This window comes from Nerophis ophidion, linkage group LG19 (genome assembly GCF_033978795.1).
Source record: "Nerophis ophidion isolate RoL-2023_Sa linkage group LG19, RoL_Noph_v1.0, whole genome shotgun sequence".
Lineage (NCBI taxonomy): Eukaryota > Metazoa > Chordata > Actinopteri > Syngnathiformes > Syngnathidae > Nerophis > Nerophis ophidion.
Genome location: NC_084629.1, coordinates 34,072,860 through 34,090,968, shown reverse-complemented (window position 1 = coordinate 34,090,968; position 18,109 = coordinate 34,072,860). Strand labels below are relative to the sequence as shown.

The 18,109-nt window shown below is 38.9% G+C and overlaps 1 protein-coding gene across 2 annotated transcripts in view; it reads right to left on the bottom strand.

Moving 5' to 3' along the window:
• The window catches only part of erbb4b (erb-b2 receptor tyrosine kinase 4b), a 975,361-nt gene that overhangs the window by 176,611 nt on the left and 780,641 nt on the right, over positions 1-18,109 (bottom strand). For both annotated transcript variants that reach the window (XM_061879863.1, XM_061879864.1), the window contains one exon: positions 4,175-4,273. In XM_061879863.1, the coding sequence (XP_061735847.1) occupies positions 4,175-4,273 (99 nt within the window). The remainder of the gene's footprint in view (positions 1-4,174; positions 4,274-18,109) is intronic.

Genomic DNA, 18,109 nt, shown 5'->3' with positions numbered 1-18,109 from the left:
ATCACGGGTACAAGTGGCCGAAATGAGTTTCCTCCGCTGTGTGGCGGGGCTCTCCCTTAGAGATAGGGTGAGAAGCTCTGCCATCCGGGAGGGACTCAAAGTAAAGCCGCTGCTCCTCCACATCGAGAGGAGCCAGATGAGGTGGTTCGGGCATCTGGTCAGGATGCCTCCCGAACGCCTCCCTAGGGAGGTGTTTAGGGCACGTCCAACCGGTAGGAGGCCACGGGGAAGACCCAGGACACGTTGGGAAGACTATGTCTCCCGGCTGGCCTGGGAACGCCTCGGGATCCCCCGGGAAGAGCTAGACGAAGTGGCTGGGGAGAGGGAAGTCTGGGTTTCCCTGCTTAGGCTGTTGCCCCCGCGACCCGACCTCGGATAAGCGGAAGATGATGGATGGATGGTATTGCGCCCATGAACACTCTAAAAACATCTAAAAAAAAGCACCAACAATTGTCAGAATAATTGTATCTAAGTGATCACAAAACGTGTTTCAATGATGTCCCGGCGAGCAGACAAAGACGACTTTAAGCCTACCAAGCAGAAGGCTTGTAAAACTCCACTGTGTAGGATGCGAAGCAACATGAAGGTGTTATGTTTCTTTCATGTATTGTAATCAACAGAAATATATCGTCTTGACCCGATATCTACAAAGCAAAGAGGAAGCAGCACCAGACTCCCCTCCAGGGAGCTCTTCTTTGAACTGTTTTACAACCTTTTCTTTGAACTGTTGTAATCAAAGGTGATAGCAGTTTACGACCTCCGTTCCTTAGAAACAGCTGTTGCCGTGTAATCAGGGAAAGTCCAAATAAAAGAGGAGGCGTACAATCTTTCGCCAGAGCGTAGTGAGACTGTACAAAGAATACAGTCCAGACGTCTCTCCTCAATTGAGAGGAATGTATTTATTTCTGTCTCTGTTTAATTCCTTGCTTCTAGTCTTGTTTAATAGATGTCATCAGTGTTTGAATCTGACACCAATACTCCTGTTTTGAGCTGCATTTTAACAAGTATTAGCGATATTGTTATTATGAGCGCTAAAAGAGAGCCCTAAATAGCTTATACTGCTACATGAGTTGGTCAACGTTAATTCTATATGATAAATCATGTATCTTGCCTGGATATTAGAAGGTTGTGGACAGAAACCCAAAATTTGGTCAACTTTGTCATCCAACTTAAACACGGAAATGGTGAGAAAGACACGAAAAGACGTGCATTTTATGAGGATTATGATGAGTTGCTGATGTAACGGGGAAAATATAAACATCCCGTCAGTCTTTATCCCAGTGAGAGCAGACATTGTACAGTAAGTGATTATTTGATTGTTTGTATATCTTGTTTAGCATTTAGCAATACTGCTGAATGATGCTTAGTGTTTGACTGAAGCTGCATGTGTTTAGCACACAGCTTTTAAAACGTGTAGATCATCATGCTTATATTCAGGATTAAAAAAAAATAAACATTTATGGATCATAATTTTTCCCAAAGTAGTCTTTGTTGTCTCTCATCAAGTCTGCCGTGATTAGTATTTTTATTGTTGTTAAAGGAAAGGTGAACGCTGTGATGCGTCTGCGAAATCAATACACCGCTACATGCATAAAAGGATCAGAATATGTAAATATTACATGTTATTATGAATATTACTAAATTACATATATACTTGAAACATTTATGGTTGTTTTTGGAGGTTTTTTAAACCCTTTATAGGCGGAATAGAGCAAATCTCGTTACCTCCTTTGGTAGCGGAAATTTGCTAGTGTTTATGTACGAGTTACAATGCATAAAAACTGAAAAAAAATGGTATATATATATATATGTATACATCTATATATATATATATATATATATAGATATATACATATATATATATATATATATATATATATATCTATCAATATCTATATATAAATATATAGATATATACATATATATATATATATATATATATATATATATATATAAATATATATATATATATATATATATATATATATATATATATATATATATATATACATATGTATATATCTATATCTATATATATATATATAGATATATATATATATATGTATATATCTATATCTATATATATATATATATATATATATATATATATATATATATATATATATATATATATTTACAGAAGAATTGTTAATTATAGACAAAATTCCAAAACAAGTGCAGTTCCCTTTTAAGTTAAACTCGTGACGCAGTAAGTTGAATGATGCGGACACGTTTGTTACTGGATACTTTCTAATACACTTCTCCCTTGCAGGCACTGTAGAAGTAATAAGCAGAGGTGGGTAGTCACGCGCTACATTTACTCCGTTACATCTACTTGAGTAACTTTTGGGATACATTCTACTTCATAGAGTAGTTTTTATGCAACATACTTTTACTTTTACTTGAGTATATTTATAGAGAAGAAACGCTACATTTACTCCGCTCCATTTATCTACATTCAGCTCGCCACTCGCAACTTTTTTTTAATCGATCTATTAATGTTTGTTTTGGTTTTTCAAAGTAGGGTACACGCTTGCCTGCGTTTCACCAATCACATGCAGTCACGGGTGACGTTGGACCAATCAAACAGAGCCAGGCGGTCACATGACCGTCACACGTAAAACCCGACTCAAACAAGTTGAAAAACTTATTGGGGTGTTACCATTTAGTGGTCAATTGTACGGAATATATACTGTACTGTGCAATCTACTAATAAAAGTTTCAATCAATCAATCAAAAGTGTAAAGGAAAAAAGACACTTTTTATTTCAACCGTACTTCCCGTCAAAAAGCCTAAAGACTGTTCTCGCACAGTTCCTGTCTTCACAATAAAAGTGCCGCTCCATCGCGCCTGCATCAACAAAATAAGAGTCTCCGAAAGCCAGAGCAAACAAGCTAGCAAGCGACGGAGTTCGCCGCCAATGTATTTCTTGTAAAGTGTATAAAAACGAATATGGAAGCTGGACAAATAAAATGCCGAAAACCAACGACTTTCATGTGGTATTAGACAGAAAGGAGGACTTTTTTTCTCCTCCGTTTGAAAACGTGGATGTTATCAGCACCATAATTCCAATTAAAGAAAGTCATCCGAATCAGGTAATAAAACCAACTTATATTCTTGTCTTCATGAAAGATAGGAATCTATATGTTAAACATGCATGTATATTTATTAAAACACCTTTAACATATGACATGTGTATGTATGTATATGTATATATGAGGTAGATCACCTCGACTTGGTCATTTATTAAGTAATTGATTAACGTTGAAAAACATATTGGGGTGTTACCTTTTAGTGGTCAATTGTAGGGAATATGTACTATACTGTGCAATCTACTAATACAAGTTTCAATCAATGCCTATTGAGACTATGGTGCTGTTAAGTTATTGTGGCTCAATGCGCCTTAATTGTTTTATATTTTATTGTACTATTATTTAATATATATTATTGTTTTAGTTGCTTAAGAGATATTCCTGGCTCTGGATTTGCCCGTTGCTATTTTTTATGTTTTGTGCATTATTTGTTGCCGTAATCATTAAACAAACAGGTTACTCATCAGTTACTCAGTACTTGAGTAGTTTTTTCACAACATACTTTTTACTTTTACTCAAGTAAATATTTGGGTGACTACTCATTAATTTTACTTGAGTAATAAATCTCTAAAGTAACAGTACTCTTACTTGAGTACAATTTCTGGCTACTCTACCCACCTCTGGTAATAAGAGTATATATATATATATGTGTGTGTGTATTTATATAAATATATATATATATATATATGTGTGTGTATTTATATAAATATATATATATGTATAATCAGTATAATATTTAAGAGTATTATGCAATTATAATTATTTGATGCTTGTTTATGTTGACAATAGTGTTTTAGACTGAAATAGTGTTCAATTTAAGAGACTTATTAGGTGTGTCAAGCTTGTGTGCTAGTGTGTGCTTAGCTGTTGTGTAGCTGCAAGTTCCGAGTATTCTATAACCTACCATTTTTACCTTTTTGAAATTGACTTCGCTAAAACTGCTGATTTCATCAGAGATACGCAACATTCAGATGCAAGTCTGTATTATCATCCGATAACTGTAGTTTTTTATTGTGCAGATATCGGACCAGGACACCCTTAGACAACAAGAACTGTAATATCTACAAAATGAAGTAACTTACGTCCATAAACTCCACGTTTGCCTTTGGTCCTGTGGCTTCATTCAGGATTTTAACCGCTACAGGTATCTTGACCGTTTCGCCCTCTGGAACCCAAATCCCCTATGGAAAAAAGAAAAAGAAAAAACATCAACAAACTCTTTAAAAAGACGGAATGTGTATTTTAACTTTGAATCAATATAAAGTGGACATTTACAGCAAATGTATCAAGGACCACTAAAAGTATAGTGACATTACATCAATAGGATAGATATGAAAGGAACACGTTCGTCATTCTTTTCTGTCATGATGTCACATGACAGTTTGAACTTTGTTTATTATTTCCCTGTTTTGGATCATTTCCTGGCTTGGTGCTCTTGTTTTATCTGCATTTCCTGTTCAGTGTCTTCTGTTTTGCAGCACCTTCGTGCCCTGTTCCTTGTCATTTAGTTCTATTCAGGTCCACCTCGTTCCCTCCTTCAGTGCTGGTTCATTATCGAGTGTAGGCTATAGTGTTCTGTTGCTTTCTGAATTCTCGCGCTTCTGCCCGATACCTCATTAAACCGCCTTTGGCCTGAACGCCGCTTGCCTTCTCTGCATCCTGGAATGACGCCAAAAAGCAGCGAGGCGCTATTGTTACACTTTTTGGGAAAACTTCCTTGTATAATATATTTTGTGTCTGGATTTTTTGGTACACATTGATACACACATTATTAGGTGGCCAACTTATCTATGTTTATTTTTGCAATAATTAATAATATGCAGATTTATTATTACTGCGGTGGAACTTGGATCTACGAACCCCTTTTTTTTTTGGCCATCTTTTTGGTTTGAGAACCTTTAGATCGAGCTAGGCAGCACGGTGGAAGAGGGTTTAGTGCATGTGCCTCACAAAAGGTCCTGAGTAGTCCTGAGTTCAATCCCGGACTTGGGATGTTTCTGTTTGGAGTTTGCATGTTCTCCCCGTGACTGCGTGGGTACTCCGGCGTCCTCCCACTTCCAAAGACATGCACCTGGGGATAGGTTGATTGGCAACACTAAATTGGCTCTAGTGTTTGAATGTGTGTGTGAATGTTGTTTGTCTATCTGTGTGGTCCCTGCGATGAGGTAGCGACTTGTCCAGGGAGTACGACGCAATCCGCCCGAATGCAGCTGAGATAGGCTCCAGCACCCCCCATCCGTCCATCCATCCATCCATCCATCATCTTCCGCTTATCTGAGGTCGGGTCGCGGGGGCAGCAGCCTAAGCAGGGAAGCCCAGACTTCCCTCTCCCCAGTCACTTCGTCTAGATCTTCCCGGGGGATCCCGAGGCGTTCCCAGGTCAGCCAGGAGACATAGTCTTCCCAATGTGTCCTGGGTCTTCCCCGTGGCTTCCTACCGGTTGGACGTGCCCTAAACACCTCCCTCAAGAGGCGTTCAGGTGGCATCCTGACCAGATGCCCGAACCACCTCATCTGGCTCCTCTTGATGTGGAGGAGCAGCGGCTTTACTTGGAGTTCCCTCCCGGATGGCAGAGCTTCTCACCCTATCTCTAAGGGAGAGCCCCGCCACACGGCGGAGGAAACTCATTTCGGCCGCTTGTACCCGTGATCTTGTCCTTTCGGTCAAAACCCAAAGCTAATGACCATAGGTGAGGATGGGAACGTAGATCGACCGGTAAATTGAGAGCTTTGCCTTCCGGCTCAGCTCCTTCTTAACCACAACGGATTGGTACAACGTTCGCATTACTGAAGACGCCGCACCGATCCGCCTGTCGATCTCACAATCCACTCTTCCCCGGCTCGTGAACAAGACTCCTAGGTACTTGAACTCCTCCACTTGGGCTCAACCCGGAGATGGCACTCCACCCTTTTCCGGGCGAGATCCATGGACTCTGACTTGGAGGTGCTGATATTCATTCCGGTCTCTTCACACTCGGCTGAGAACCGATCCAGTGAGAGCTGAAGATCCCGGCCAGACGAAGCCAACAGGACCACATCATCTGCAAAAAGCAGAGACCTAATCCCGCGGCCACCAAACCGGAACCCCTCAACGCCTTGACTGCGCCTAGAAATTCTGTCCATAAAAGTTATGAACAGAATCGGTGACAAAAGACAGCCTTGGCGGAGTCCAACCCTCACTGGAAACGTGTCCGACTTACTGCCAGCAATGCGGACCAAGTTCTGACACTGATCGTACAGGGACCGGACCACCACAATTAGAGAGTCCGGTACCCCATACTCTCTGGGCACTCCCCACATGACTTCCCGAGGGACACGGTCGAATGCCTTCTCCAAGTCCACAAAGAACCCCCCGAGACTCCAAAATAGACAAGCGGTAGAAAATGGATGGGTTGATGGATTTTCAAACAAGAGAGGAGGCAAGGCCTGGACAGGAGGCTAGAGAGGCACAAACAAACGAGACAATCTGGCCAGAACAAAGGGAGGCGTGGGCTTATAAGACACATGAGGGTCATGGGGAACAGGTGGAAACAATCAGGGATGAAATGGATGGATGGATGGATAGAACGGGCTAATTGTGCGACTGCGTGTAAACCATGTCTTGGTGTAGAAACGCTTCATTCATTCATTTTGTGTGCTGCCGGAAGACTCTGGCTGCCGTCGTTTTGATGACATCAATTCCTGTGCCGCACAGGACACACTTCCATTCACAGTCCATTACCTTTTAGTGCTTAAACGTTTCTTTTTTTTTGGCCATTCACCAAGTTTTGTTTGTTTTCGTTGCTAAATTTGGGTCCAAAAATGCCATACAAATGAGCCTGGAAAGAAGGTGGGATTTGCTGTGGACTTAAAAAGGACGATTTGCGAGGACTAATGTCAATGGTGCAGACATTGCTGACAAATACGTAAGAAACACGACCACAACTGCAATATTGAAAGATTTATATTAGAGATGTCCGATAATATCAGACTGCCGATATTGTCGGCCGATACATTTTTTAAAATGTAATATCGTAAGTTATCGGTATCGGTTTCAAAAAGTATAATTTATGACCTTTTAAAATGTCCCTGTACGGAGTGGTACACGGCAAAGGGAGAAGTACAGAGCGCCAATAACCCTTAAAGCCACTTCCGTTACGTGCCGGCCCAATCAAAAAATATCTACAGCTTTTCACACACAGAAGTTGTCACGGCCAGGGCACATTCCAATGCGCTTTGCTTCGCACCTCGTGACACGCCCACGGCCGCGTCCATCCAGGGACGCGCCGTGCGCATCTTTGCCCTGCAGCAGCCACCGCCTGCAATCATTTACCAGCAATCAACACACCTGCCTATATGATGGAGCTGCCTTCATAAGCCTGCTCATCTTGCCATCAGGCGCCGGAATATAATCTTCTGTACCGTAAGCCGACACAAGCTTTATGCTCTCTCTTTCGCTCTGTCCTGATCGCTGTGCTTTCCTTGCGTTTATTGCCGTGTCCTCTCTCACCCTGCAGTTCCCTGTGTGCATTCCCGAGTTACGCTGTGTGTTGTGTGCTCCTGGATCTTCCCTGCCTCCTTCGTCCTTCCTGGTTCTCGACTCCTCGCCCCTACCTCTCGACCCCGCTTACGTCCCTGGACAACCTTGCCCTTGTCGGACAACACCGCTTCTCTAAACATGCACCACAACATTTACGGTAAAACCCTCTGGTTAAATCCTGCACATAGCCTTACACCATACTCGCTCTTTGATCTCTTTCATACTCCATTTCCTTAGTTTATATTACTATTGTTTTATATATATATACTAGTCATTTAGGGCTATATAAGTAAACATTGATTGATTGATATATATATATATATATATATATATATATATATATATATATATATATATATACGTTTGGACATTACCGGCCCCTGATGTCAGTCTGCTGTCATCTCCCCTCTGCAAACCATAACACAAGTGAATGCAAGCTTCCTTGGTCAACAGTCATACAGATCACACTGAGGGTGGCCGTATAAACAACTTTAACATTGTTACAAATATGCGTCACACTGTGAACCAACACCAAACAAGAATGACAAACACGTTCATCGATGTATATATATATATATATGTATATATATATATATATAATTAATATTGCCAGTCACAACTAACTTGTGCTCAGCTGGGAAAAGTATATATATATATATATATATATATATATGTATTATGTCATCCATTTACTAAATATCATGAACTGTTACAGGCATCTTAAATAATCATGCAAATCTTAAAAATGCAACGTAATAGAATGTGGGGATATAAAAGTCATCAAATGCAAAAGGACCGGGCGGAAACAGAAATTGACGTCACACGCCACCTGGAGCACCTGTCAGCCACAAATTGTTTTTGCTACGGAGCCACTGCATGGAAGGATTCTAATTTTTTTGACTATTTTTGTGGATTTACCATTGGCCTGTGGAGAACGGGGACAACAGAGACTCTTACCAGGAGGACTTCGAGTTGGATGCACGGTACCATACGCGTATGCCGCCATGTGCATGTCACGTACGTAACTTTGGGGAAATATATGTGGTGTATTAACTTTGGGGAGGTGAACGGCACTTTGGGCTGTGGGATTGAGTGTGTTGTGCAGGGTTTTTTTTTTGTATTGGCGGGTCAAATGGACAGGACGGAGGAGGTGTTTGTTATGCGGGATTAATTTGTGGCATATTAAATATAAGCCTGGTCGTGTTGTGGCTAATAGTATATATATATATATATATATATATATATATATATATATATATATATATATATGTCTTTTTGTTTATTTACTGTTTTAGTTGTTAACAGCTGAATATCAGGTCACACCGGTGACTCCTTAAAACATCTGCACCGTAACACAACATAAACACAACCGAACAAATACTCAGAAACCCTTGCAGCACTAACTCTTCCGGGACGCTACAATATACACCCCCCGCTACCCCCTACCCTCCTACACCTCAACTCCACCCACCTCAACCTCCTCATGCTCTCTCAAGGAGAGCATGTCCCAAACTCCAAGCTGCTGTTTTGAGGCACGTTAAAAAAAATAATGCACTTTGTGACTTCAATAATAAATATGGAAGTTCCATGTTGGCATTTTTTCCCGTATCTTTATGTTGATTTATTTTGGAAAACCTTGTTACATTGTTTAATGCATTCAGGGGGGGCATCACAACAAAATTAGGCATCATAATGTGTTAATTCCACGACTGTATATATCGGTATCGGTAATTAAGAATTGGACAATATCGGAATATCGGATATCGGCAAAAAAAACATTCTCGGACATCTCTAATAATAATTATTTAAGGGAGCAGCTCTACACGGTGTATGGAAATACATAATTAGCTGCCAGGGAGGATCAGTGTCACATCTTTTTCACAAAAATCAGATGAAACCGATCAGCACATTCCTAATGTAGATGCTGTTCAATCTAAAAAAAATGGCTGAAAATGGCACTTTTTTCCATACATGGAATTGTAGTTGTTTTCTTATTTTACATCAAAATTAAGCAGAATAATGTGTTAATTACACGACTGTATATATCGGTATAGGTTGATATCGGAATCGGTAATGAAGAGTTGGACAATATATCGGCAAAAAAGCCATAATCGGACATCTCAAATATATATGGTTGCTAACTATCTTCACCAGGACAGAATGAAAGTTCAAAACCGGGTCAAAAAACTGCTGCTCGTGTTGATAGATGAATAGTAGCTAGCAGAGGTGATCTACCGAACGTTGATTGCATCTGTTGAGTGAGCAGAATAAGGATCGCAATCCATTTAGCGTCTCTGTCTTCATTACTACGCAAAATAAATGCGGATCATCAAAACTCCCACAATACTGGGAGGAGGAAATGCAAATATAATTACACCGCACGCACAATTTGATTTATTAACACTCATCACCATTGTGGGACCACTATTTTGCGAACGCACGCGGCTGTGAGAAAAGAGGCGCTCGCCCTTCAAAGACAGACTCCGTCGTACGTGTGTGAGCCAACATGACATAAATAAAGCATATTAGACATGCATAGTCTCTTCAGCAATTTCCTTTTATATTTTAATAGCTGCTGCATGACTTAAGGGTCAATTTGAAGTGATGCGTTTTGGTGTTTCGGTGTATTTTTTAATAAGGTAGGACCTTGATAACATGAATGTGCAAAAAATATGCAAATGTCTCCATGCTAAAAGCCTGCAATAACCGGAAAATCCTCATTTCAATAAGGCGGGCTGCACGACTTTTCGATTGCTCAAGCAGTCTTAGTAAATCACACGCAACAGGGCCACTCGTAGCGCATGCAATTTGTTTGTTTACCCACGCTGTTATGGCCCGCAGTCTTTAGTTATGAGACCAGACATTATTTGGAAAAAAATGCCAGAGGAAACTTATTTTTCAGGGAAGGAGGAGGCAGTTCCGGGACACAAACCGATGAAGGATCGCCTCAGACTTATAGTTTGTGTTGACTTTAGCCATGACTATGTGAAGCAGCTGCTAATTCACCACTCTGAAACTCTTAGCGTGTTCAAAAAATGCCACATATATTTGCTGACACAAGGTAAGGATGATTTTTCTCTTTTTTTTGGTAGCAACATGGTTGTTAACGTTTTGGAAAGCACCAAAAGAAACTTATATTCGTGTGCGGGTATTGAAAATTCAGCTTGCTACTGTATTTGTGTTGGATAACAAAGATTGTTGGTTTGATATATATATATACATATATATATATATATATATATGTATATATATATATATATATATATATATATATATATATATATATATATATATATATATATATATATATATATATATATATATATATATATATACATATATATATATATATATACATACATATATATATATATATATATACATACATATATATATATATATATATATATATATACATATATATATATATATATATATATGTATATATATATATATATATATATATATATATATATATATATATATATATATATATACAAACCCTGTTTCCATATGAGTTGGGAAATTATGTTAGATGTAAATATAAACGGAATACAATGATTTGCAAATCCTTGTCAACCCATATTCAATTGAATGCACTACAAAGACAAGATATTTGTTGTTCAAACTTATAAACTTTATTTTTTTTTTGCAAATAATAATTAACTTAGAATTTCATGGCTGCAACATGTGCCAAAGTAGTTGGGAAAGGGCAGTTCACCACTGTGTTACATCACCTTTTCTTAAAACAAAACTCAATAAACATTTGGGAACTGAGGAAACTATTTGTTAAAGCTTTGAAAGTAGAATTATTTCCCATTCTTGTTTTATGTAGAGCTTCAGTTGTTCAACAGTCCGGGGTCTCCGCTGTCGTATTTTACGCTTCATAATTCGCCACACATTTTCGATGGAAGACAGGTCTTGACTGCAGACGGGCCAGGAAAGTACCCGCACTCTTTTTTTTTACAAAGCCACGGTGTTGTAACACGTGCTGAATGTGGCTTGGCATTGTCTTGCTGAAATAAGCAGGGGTGTCCATGAAAAAGATAACACTTAGATGGCAGCATATGTTGTTCCAAAAGCTGTATGTAACTTTCAGCATTAATGGTGCCTTCACAGATGTGTAAGTTACCCATGCCTTGGGCACTAATGCACCCCCATACTATCAAAGATGCTGGCTTTTGAACTTTGCGTCGACAACAGTCTGGATGGTTTGCTTCCCCTTTGGTTCGGATGACACGATGTCGAATATTTTAAAAAACAATTTGAACCACAGAACACTTTTCCACTTTGCATCACTCCATCTTAGATGGTCTCGGGCCCAGAGAAGCCGGCAGTGTTTCTGGATGTTGTTGATGAATAGCGTTCGCTTTGCATAGTGGAGCTTTAACTTGCACGTACAGATGTAGCGGCAAACTGTATTTAGTGACAGTGGTTTTCTGAAGTGTTCCTGAGCCCATGTGGTGATATCCTTTAGAGATTGATGTCGGATTTTGATACAGTGCCATCTGAGGGATCGAAAGTCACGGTCATTCAATGTTGGTTTCCGGGCCATGCTGCTTACGTGGAGTGATTTCTCCAGATTCTCTGAACCTTTTGATGATATTATGGACCGTAGAAGTTGAAATCCCTAAATTCCCTGCAATTGCACTTTGAGAAACGTTGTTCTTAGACTGTTTGACTATTTGCTCACGCAGTTGTGGACAAAGGGGTGTACCTCGCCCCATCCTTTCTTGTGAAAGACTGAGCATTTTTTGGGAAGCTGTTTTTATACCCAATCATGGCACCCACTTGTTCCCAAATAGCCTGCACACCTGTGGGATGTTCCAAATAAGTGTTTGATGACCATTCCTCAACTTTATCAATATTTATTGCCACCTTTCCCAACTTCTTTGTCACGTTTTGCTGGCATTAAATTCTAAAGTTAATGATTATTTGCAACAAAAAAAATATTTGTATCAGTTTGAACATCAAATATGTTGTCTTTGTAGCATATTCAACTGAATATGGGTTGAAAATGATTTGCAAATGTGTGTATATGTAAATATGTATGTGTATATATGTGTAAATGCTTGAATTGTTTTCTCACACAAGAGCCAAAGTATTGATTCATGTCAGTGAAAACGGTGGTCAAGGATGTTTTAATAAATCTCTCACATGCCCCCTGAAAAAAGTTATATTTTGTTAAATAATGCTCTCCATCTTAATTAGTTAATTGAGGATTTCTTCACCCATGTCACCTATATTATCTTCACGTTCTTCCTCTGTGCCGGCCACACTCCCAATGGGGCCCGTGAGGTACGATGAAGATAAAGTGCATGATGAATGACTCAAAGTTATTCCGTCCTTCAAAAAGCGGGCAAAACTATTTGATAATTTTTGAGGTATTTGAATTTCACTCGCGACTGAAGTGATTTAGCAGTTGCCAATGCAGCCGCAGCATTTAAAAGCGCAGGAGAGGATTTGAGGGCCTCTCAACTTTTCCACAGGCTTCAAATGTGTTGCACCTCCCATCACACCGACACTGACGTGCAGCCGCCTCTGATCACGGCATTCATTACGTTTACTCCAGCTGTATGCGGGGCGTAATTATTGCCCAGCGAGGTTTCACTTGAACAAAACGGACCGCTATTGTGATGATTACACGTGGTGAAACTCGGCCTTTTCGGCGAGCTCATAACATTTTACAATCGCAGGAACTGCCCTGAATTTCTAACGACTACTCCCACAACAAGAATGGACTTTTAATGGGCTGTTGCAAAATGTTCAATAACATAATATTCATTTCAAGGTATTATTTAACGACACTAAACCATGTAAATAGGGGTGCTGTCGTTACATTCTTCAATAATTGCATCATTTTAACTGCACAGCTAAAGTGTTTAATGGACAAAATCTTAACAGTACATTTGAAGTCCAAGGACTACAAAAAGATGCACTCCTATGTTCATACTAAGGTTGTACGGTATACCGGTACTAGTATAGTATCACTGTACTAATGAAGCAAAAACTGGACTATACTCTGTAAAGTACCGGTTCCCATGACATTCCTGGTATTACGAGCACAGGAGCATGTTCAGCAGCGCACAATCACGGAATACTTACAAGCAGACACAGTGTGTAGACAGACAAGGGAGAAAGGACGCATTTTGGCCTAAAAAGTAAAGATAAAGGTGAAGCTTTATCACAAAAACGCCCTCAGGAAGAGGTGCTTTAAAGGGGAACATTATCCCAATTTCAAAAGGGTTAAAAACAACAAAAATCAGTTCCCAGTGGCTTGTTTTATTTTTCGAAGTTTTTTCAAACATTTTACACCTCCCGGAATATCCCTGAAAAAAGCTTTAAAGTTCTTGATTTTCGCTATTTGCGGTGCAACTGTCCATTTCCCTGTGACGTCATACAGGGCTGCCAATACAAACAACATGGCGGTTACCGCAGCAAGATATAGTGACATTAGCTCGGATTCAGACTCGAATTTCAGCGGCTTAAGCGATTCAACAGATTACGCATGTATTGAAACAGATGGTCGGAGTATGGAGGCAGGTAGCGAAAACGAAATTGAAGAAGAGATTGAAGCTATTGAGCGAATAGCTATTGAGCGAATAGCTATTGGCGCTATTCGGCCATAGCGTGGGTGTACCTAATGAAGTGGCCCATAGCATGGCTGCCTTATTAGCATCGCCGGTAAAATGTGCGGACCAAACGATCAGGACTTTCGCATCTTGTGACGCTGGAACAACTTAAATCCGTCGATTGGTAAGTGTTTGTTTCGCATTAAATGTGGGTATCTAGTTTCAAATGTACATACAGCTAGCGTAAATAGCATGTTAGCATCGATTAGCGTAGCATGTTAGCATCGATTAGCTGGCAGTCATGCCGTGACCAAATATGTCTGATTAGCACAGAAGTCAAAAACATCAACATCAACAAAACTCACCTTTGTGATTTAGTTGACTTTATCGTTGCAAATGCATCTGCAGATTATCCATAAATCTCTGTGCCATGTCTGCCTTAGCATCGCCGGCAAAATGTGCAGACACTCTGGCACATTTAATGGGGGTCTGGCGGCAGATTTCTTGAGATTTCTTGCCAGTGGTGCAACTTGAATCCCTCCCTGTTAGCTTTGTTACACCCTCCGACAACACACCGACGAGGCATGATGTCTACAAGGTTCCAACAAATAGTCGAAAAAACGGAATATAACAGAGCTGAGACCCAGTGTTTGTGATGTGAAAATGAAAATGGCGGGTGTGTTACCTCGGTGACGTAACGTTCTGACGTCATCGCTAAAAGACCGATAAACAGAAAGGCGTTTAATTTGCCAAAATCGACCCATTTAGAGTTCGGAAATCGGTTAAAAAAATACATGGTCTTTTTTCTGCAAAATCAAGGTATATATTGACGCTTCCATAGGTTTGGTGATAATGTTCCCCTTTAATGGCTAGCTGGCTAGCAGCTAACATCCATCTGCAGTCAGCAGTGTTTTAGCTACTTCTTTTTTTTTTTTTTGTGCAAGTATATTTTATTAGATTTTACAGTTAAAATGACAAACAGTCACATCCACTCATACACACACACATACACACTTGAGGAGAGAGGTGCACATGAACTTTAACAACTCAAGGTTTACAGTACAGACATTATTAGAAAATATACCCATATATTGTATATATATATATACATACACACACACATATATATATCCATACATATATATATATATATATACATATATATCCATCCATCCCGCTGCGGCTCACGATCAGCAGGCTATCGAGATCACAGCAAAATAGATGAACATACCTCGGCATCAAGGATCCTCAGGAAGTGTTCACAAGATCACCTCCCGAGGGCCTGTCCACCGTACACACTTAGAGGGAAAAAAAAGAAAAGTTACAGGGCTTGATCAATACAAAACAATAATCACAAAAAAAAAAAAACTGAACAAAAAAGCAAGTAAACCATGACAAAACCATATCAGAAGTGACACAAGAAAAACAAATGTAGTGTTGAATCAGTACAAAAGATAATAACAATAAAAATTAAAAATAAAAAAGGAATACACCTACAAAAAAATGGCAGTTTAGTTTTCCTTTAAATGTCTATAAGTTATGCTTCAATATATGTCAGTAAAGGTTTCCAGGTTAATTCCCATTTATTCATATTTGTAGAGTTTATAAATCTTATTTTTTCAAGAGTCATTACATTCACAAGTTCATTTAACCAGTTCCTGAAGTTGGGTGCAGATAGAGTATTCCAGTCTCTGAGAATGAGTCTTTTGGCCAAAACCGTCCCAAGCAGCAACACAGTTCTAATATGTTTTGGAAGCTTTTGTGTTTCTGAAGACCACCCAAATAAGATCATATCCCTATCAGGGACAATTTTTCTCTGATATACCCCCGAGTAAAAAAAGAAAATGCTGGACCAAAATGATTGAATAATTGGACATCCCCAAAACGAGTGAGACAATGATCCTTCAGCAGATTTACATTTATCACAAAGTGGAGATGTATCCGGATAAAATTTGTGTAATAAAACTTTAGAATAGTAAAAACGATGAATCACTTTAAACTGTATGAGCCTATGTCTGCTGTTAATTGAGCACTTGTGAATTTGAGAGAGTGTTTGTTCCCATTGCTGATTGGGTATTGTTGTTCTTAGTTCCTGTTCCCATGCTCTTTTAACACTGTCTGCTGATGTCATAGACATAATGAAGCAGCTGACAAATTTAGCGATAGACTTTTTACTTGTGGGTGGTAAATTTAATAGTTCTAAAAGAGGATGTTTTTCATTTACCAACTGAGACTTTGAAATGTTTTCTTTAATAAATGTTTTTACCTGCAAATAGCAAAACCAACTGAATTGGGACAAATTGAATTTGATTCGCAATTGCTCAAATGACACAAGACTGTCCTCGACATAAATGTCTTTTATGCATTTAATTCCATTTGAGTACCAGTCAAAAAATGTTTTATCTGTTATCGATGGAATAAATGCATGATTGTGATATATTGGTGAATACATAGTTACATTGGAAATATTCAATTGTTTTTTAATTTGAGAAAGAATTTTGATAGAATTTCGTACTACAACACTATGACTTATTGATTTAATTGAAGAGACTGGTTTAGTAAAAAGTAACGATAGCAATGATGTATAAGGTTTCACTAATGACTGCAGTTCCAATTTCAGCCATAAGGGAGCAGAATTAAGAGATTCATTATTTGGGGACCCCATCTTCCAATAGGTCAATGCGTTCAGATTTGATGCCCAATAATAATTTTTGAACATTGGAAGACCCAGTCCCCCTTCCTCTGTAGATCTAAATACGTGCTTTTTGGATATTCTGCGTTTTTTACATCCCCACACAAAATCTAGAACTAAAGATTCAAGTTTTTTGAAAAAATCTACAGGAATTACAATTGGTAAATTTTGAAAAAGATAAATAAATTTGGGCAGAGTGATCATTTTAATAGCATTCACCTTGCCTAACATAGAGAGAGGTAGGGTCTTCCAATACTCAATACACACTTTCAGTTTCTCAAAGGCTTCAATAAAGTTCAACTTTAGTAATGATTCATAATTTTTAGATATTTTTAAGCCAAGATAGGATATGTAATTTTCTGCGACTTTAACTGGATTTTGACTGATCTCAACGTTATCTCCTAGGAACATAAGCTCACTTTTGGACCAGTTTATTTTATAACCAGATATTCTACCAAAAGAGTCTACATATTCTAAAAGAAGTGGTAGTGCAACTTCTGGCTCAGTGAGTGTAACAAGTACATCATCTGCATAAAGGGAGATGAGACTCTCTGATGAGCCCACTGAAAATCCTTTAATATTAGAGTTCATTCTTAAACCAATAGCCAGTGGTTCGAGGGCCAAATTGAAGAGTAAGGGCGAAAGGCAGTCACCCTGTCTCACACCGCGATGTAATTCAAAACTATCCGATATTACATTATTAGTTATGACATATGATTTTGGTGCAGAATAAATTATTTTAACCCATTTTATAAAATTTTCTCCCAATCCAAATAATTTGAGAACATGAAAAAGATAAGCCCACTCAATTGAATCAAAAGCTTTATGAGCATCCAGAGTCAGGACGGCAGCCTTTTTGTTTCCTGTGCAGTCTGAGTACAATACGTTCAGTAATCTCCGTACATTGCCAAAAGAAGGTCTGTCCGGGATGAAACCGACCTGATCTGGATGAATAATTTCTGTTATGTGGTTGCTTAACCTTGTTGCGAGTACCTTAGTTAGAATCTTATGGTCTAAATTGAGCAGGGAGATAGGTCTATAATTGGCTGGATCAAGTGGATTTTTTCCCTTTTTTGGTATTATACATATATGGGCTTCATACAAAGAACTTGGAAGTTTGTTGTTCACAAAAGAATCATTTAACATTCTAAGTATTATAGGGGATAGTATTTCACTAAAAGCTTGATAAAACTCCGCACCAAATCCATCTGGACCAGGACTTTTATTCAAGGAGA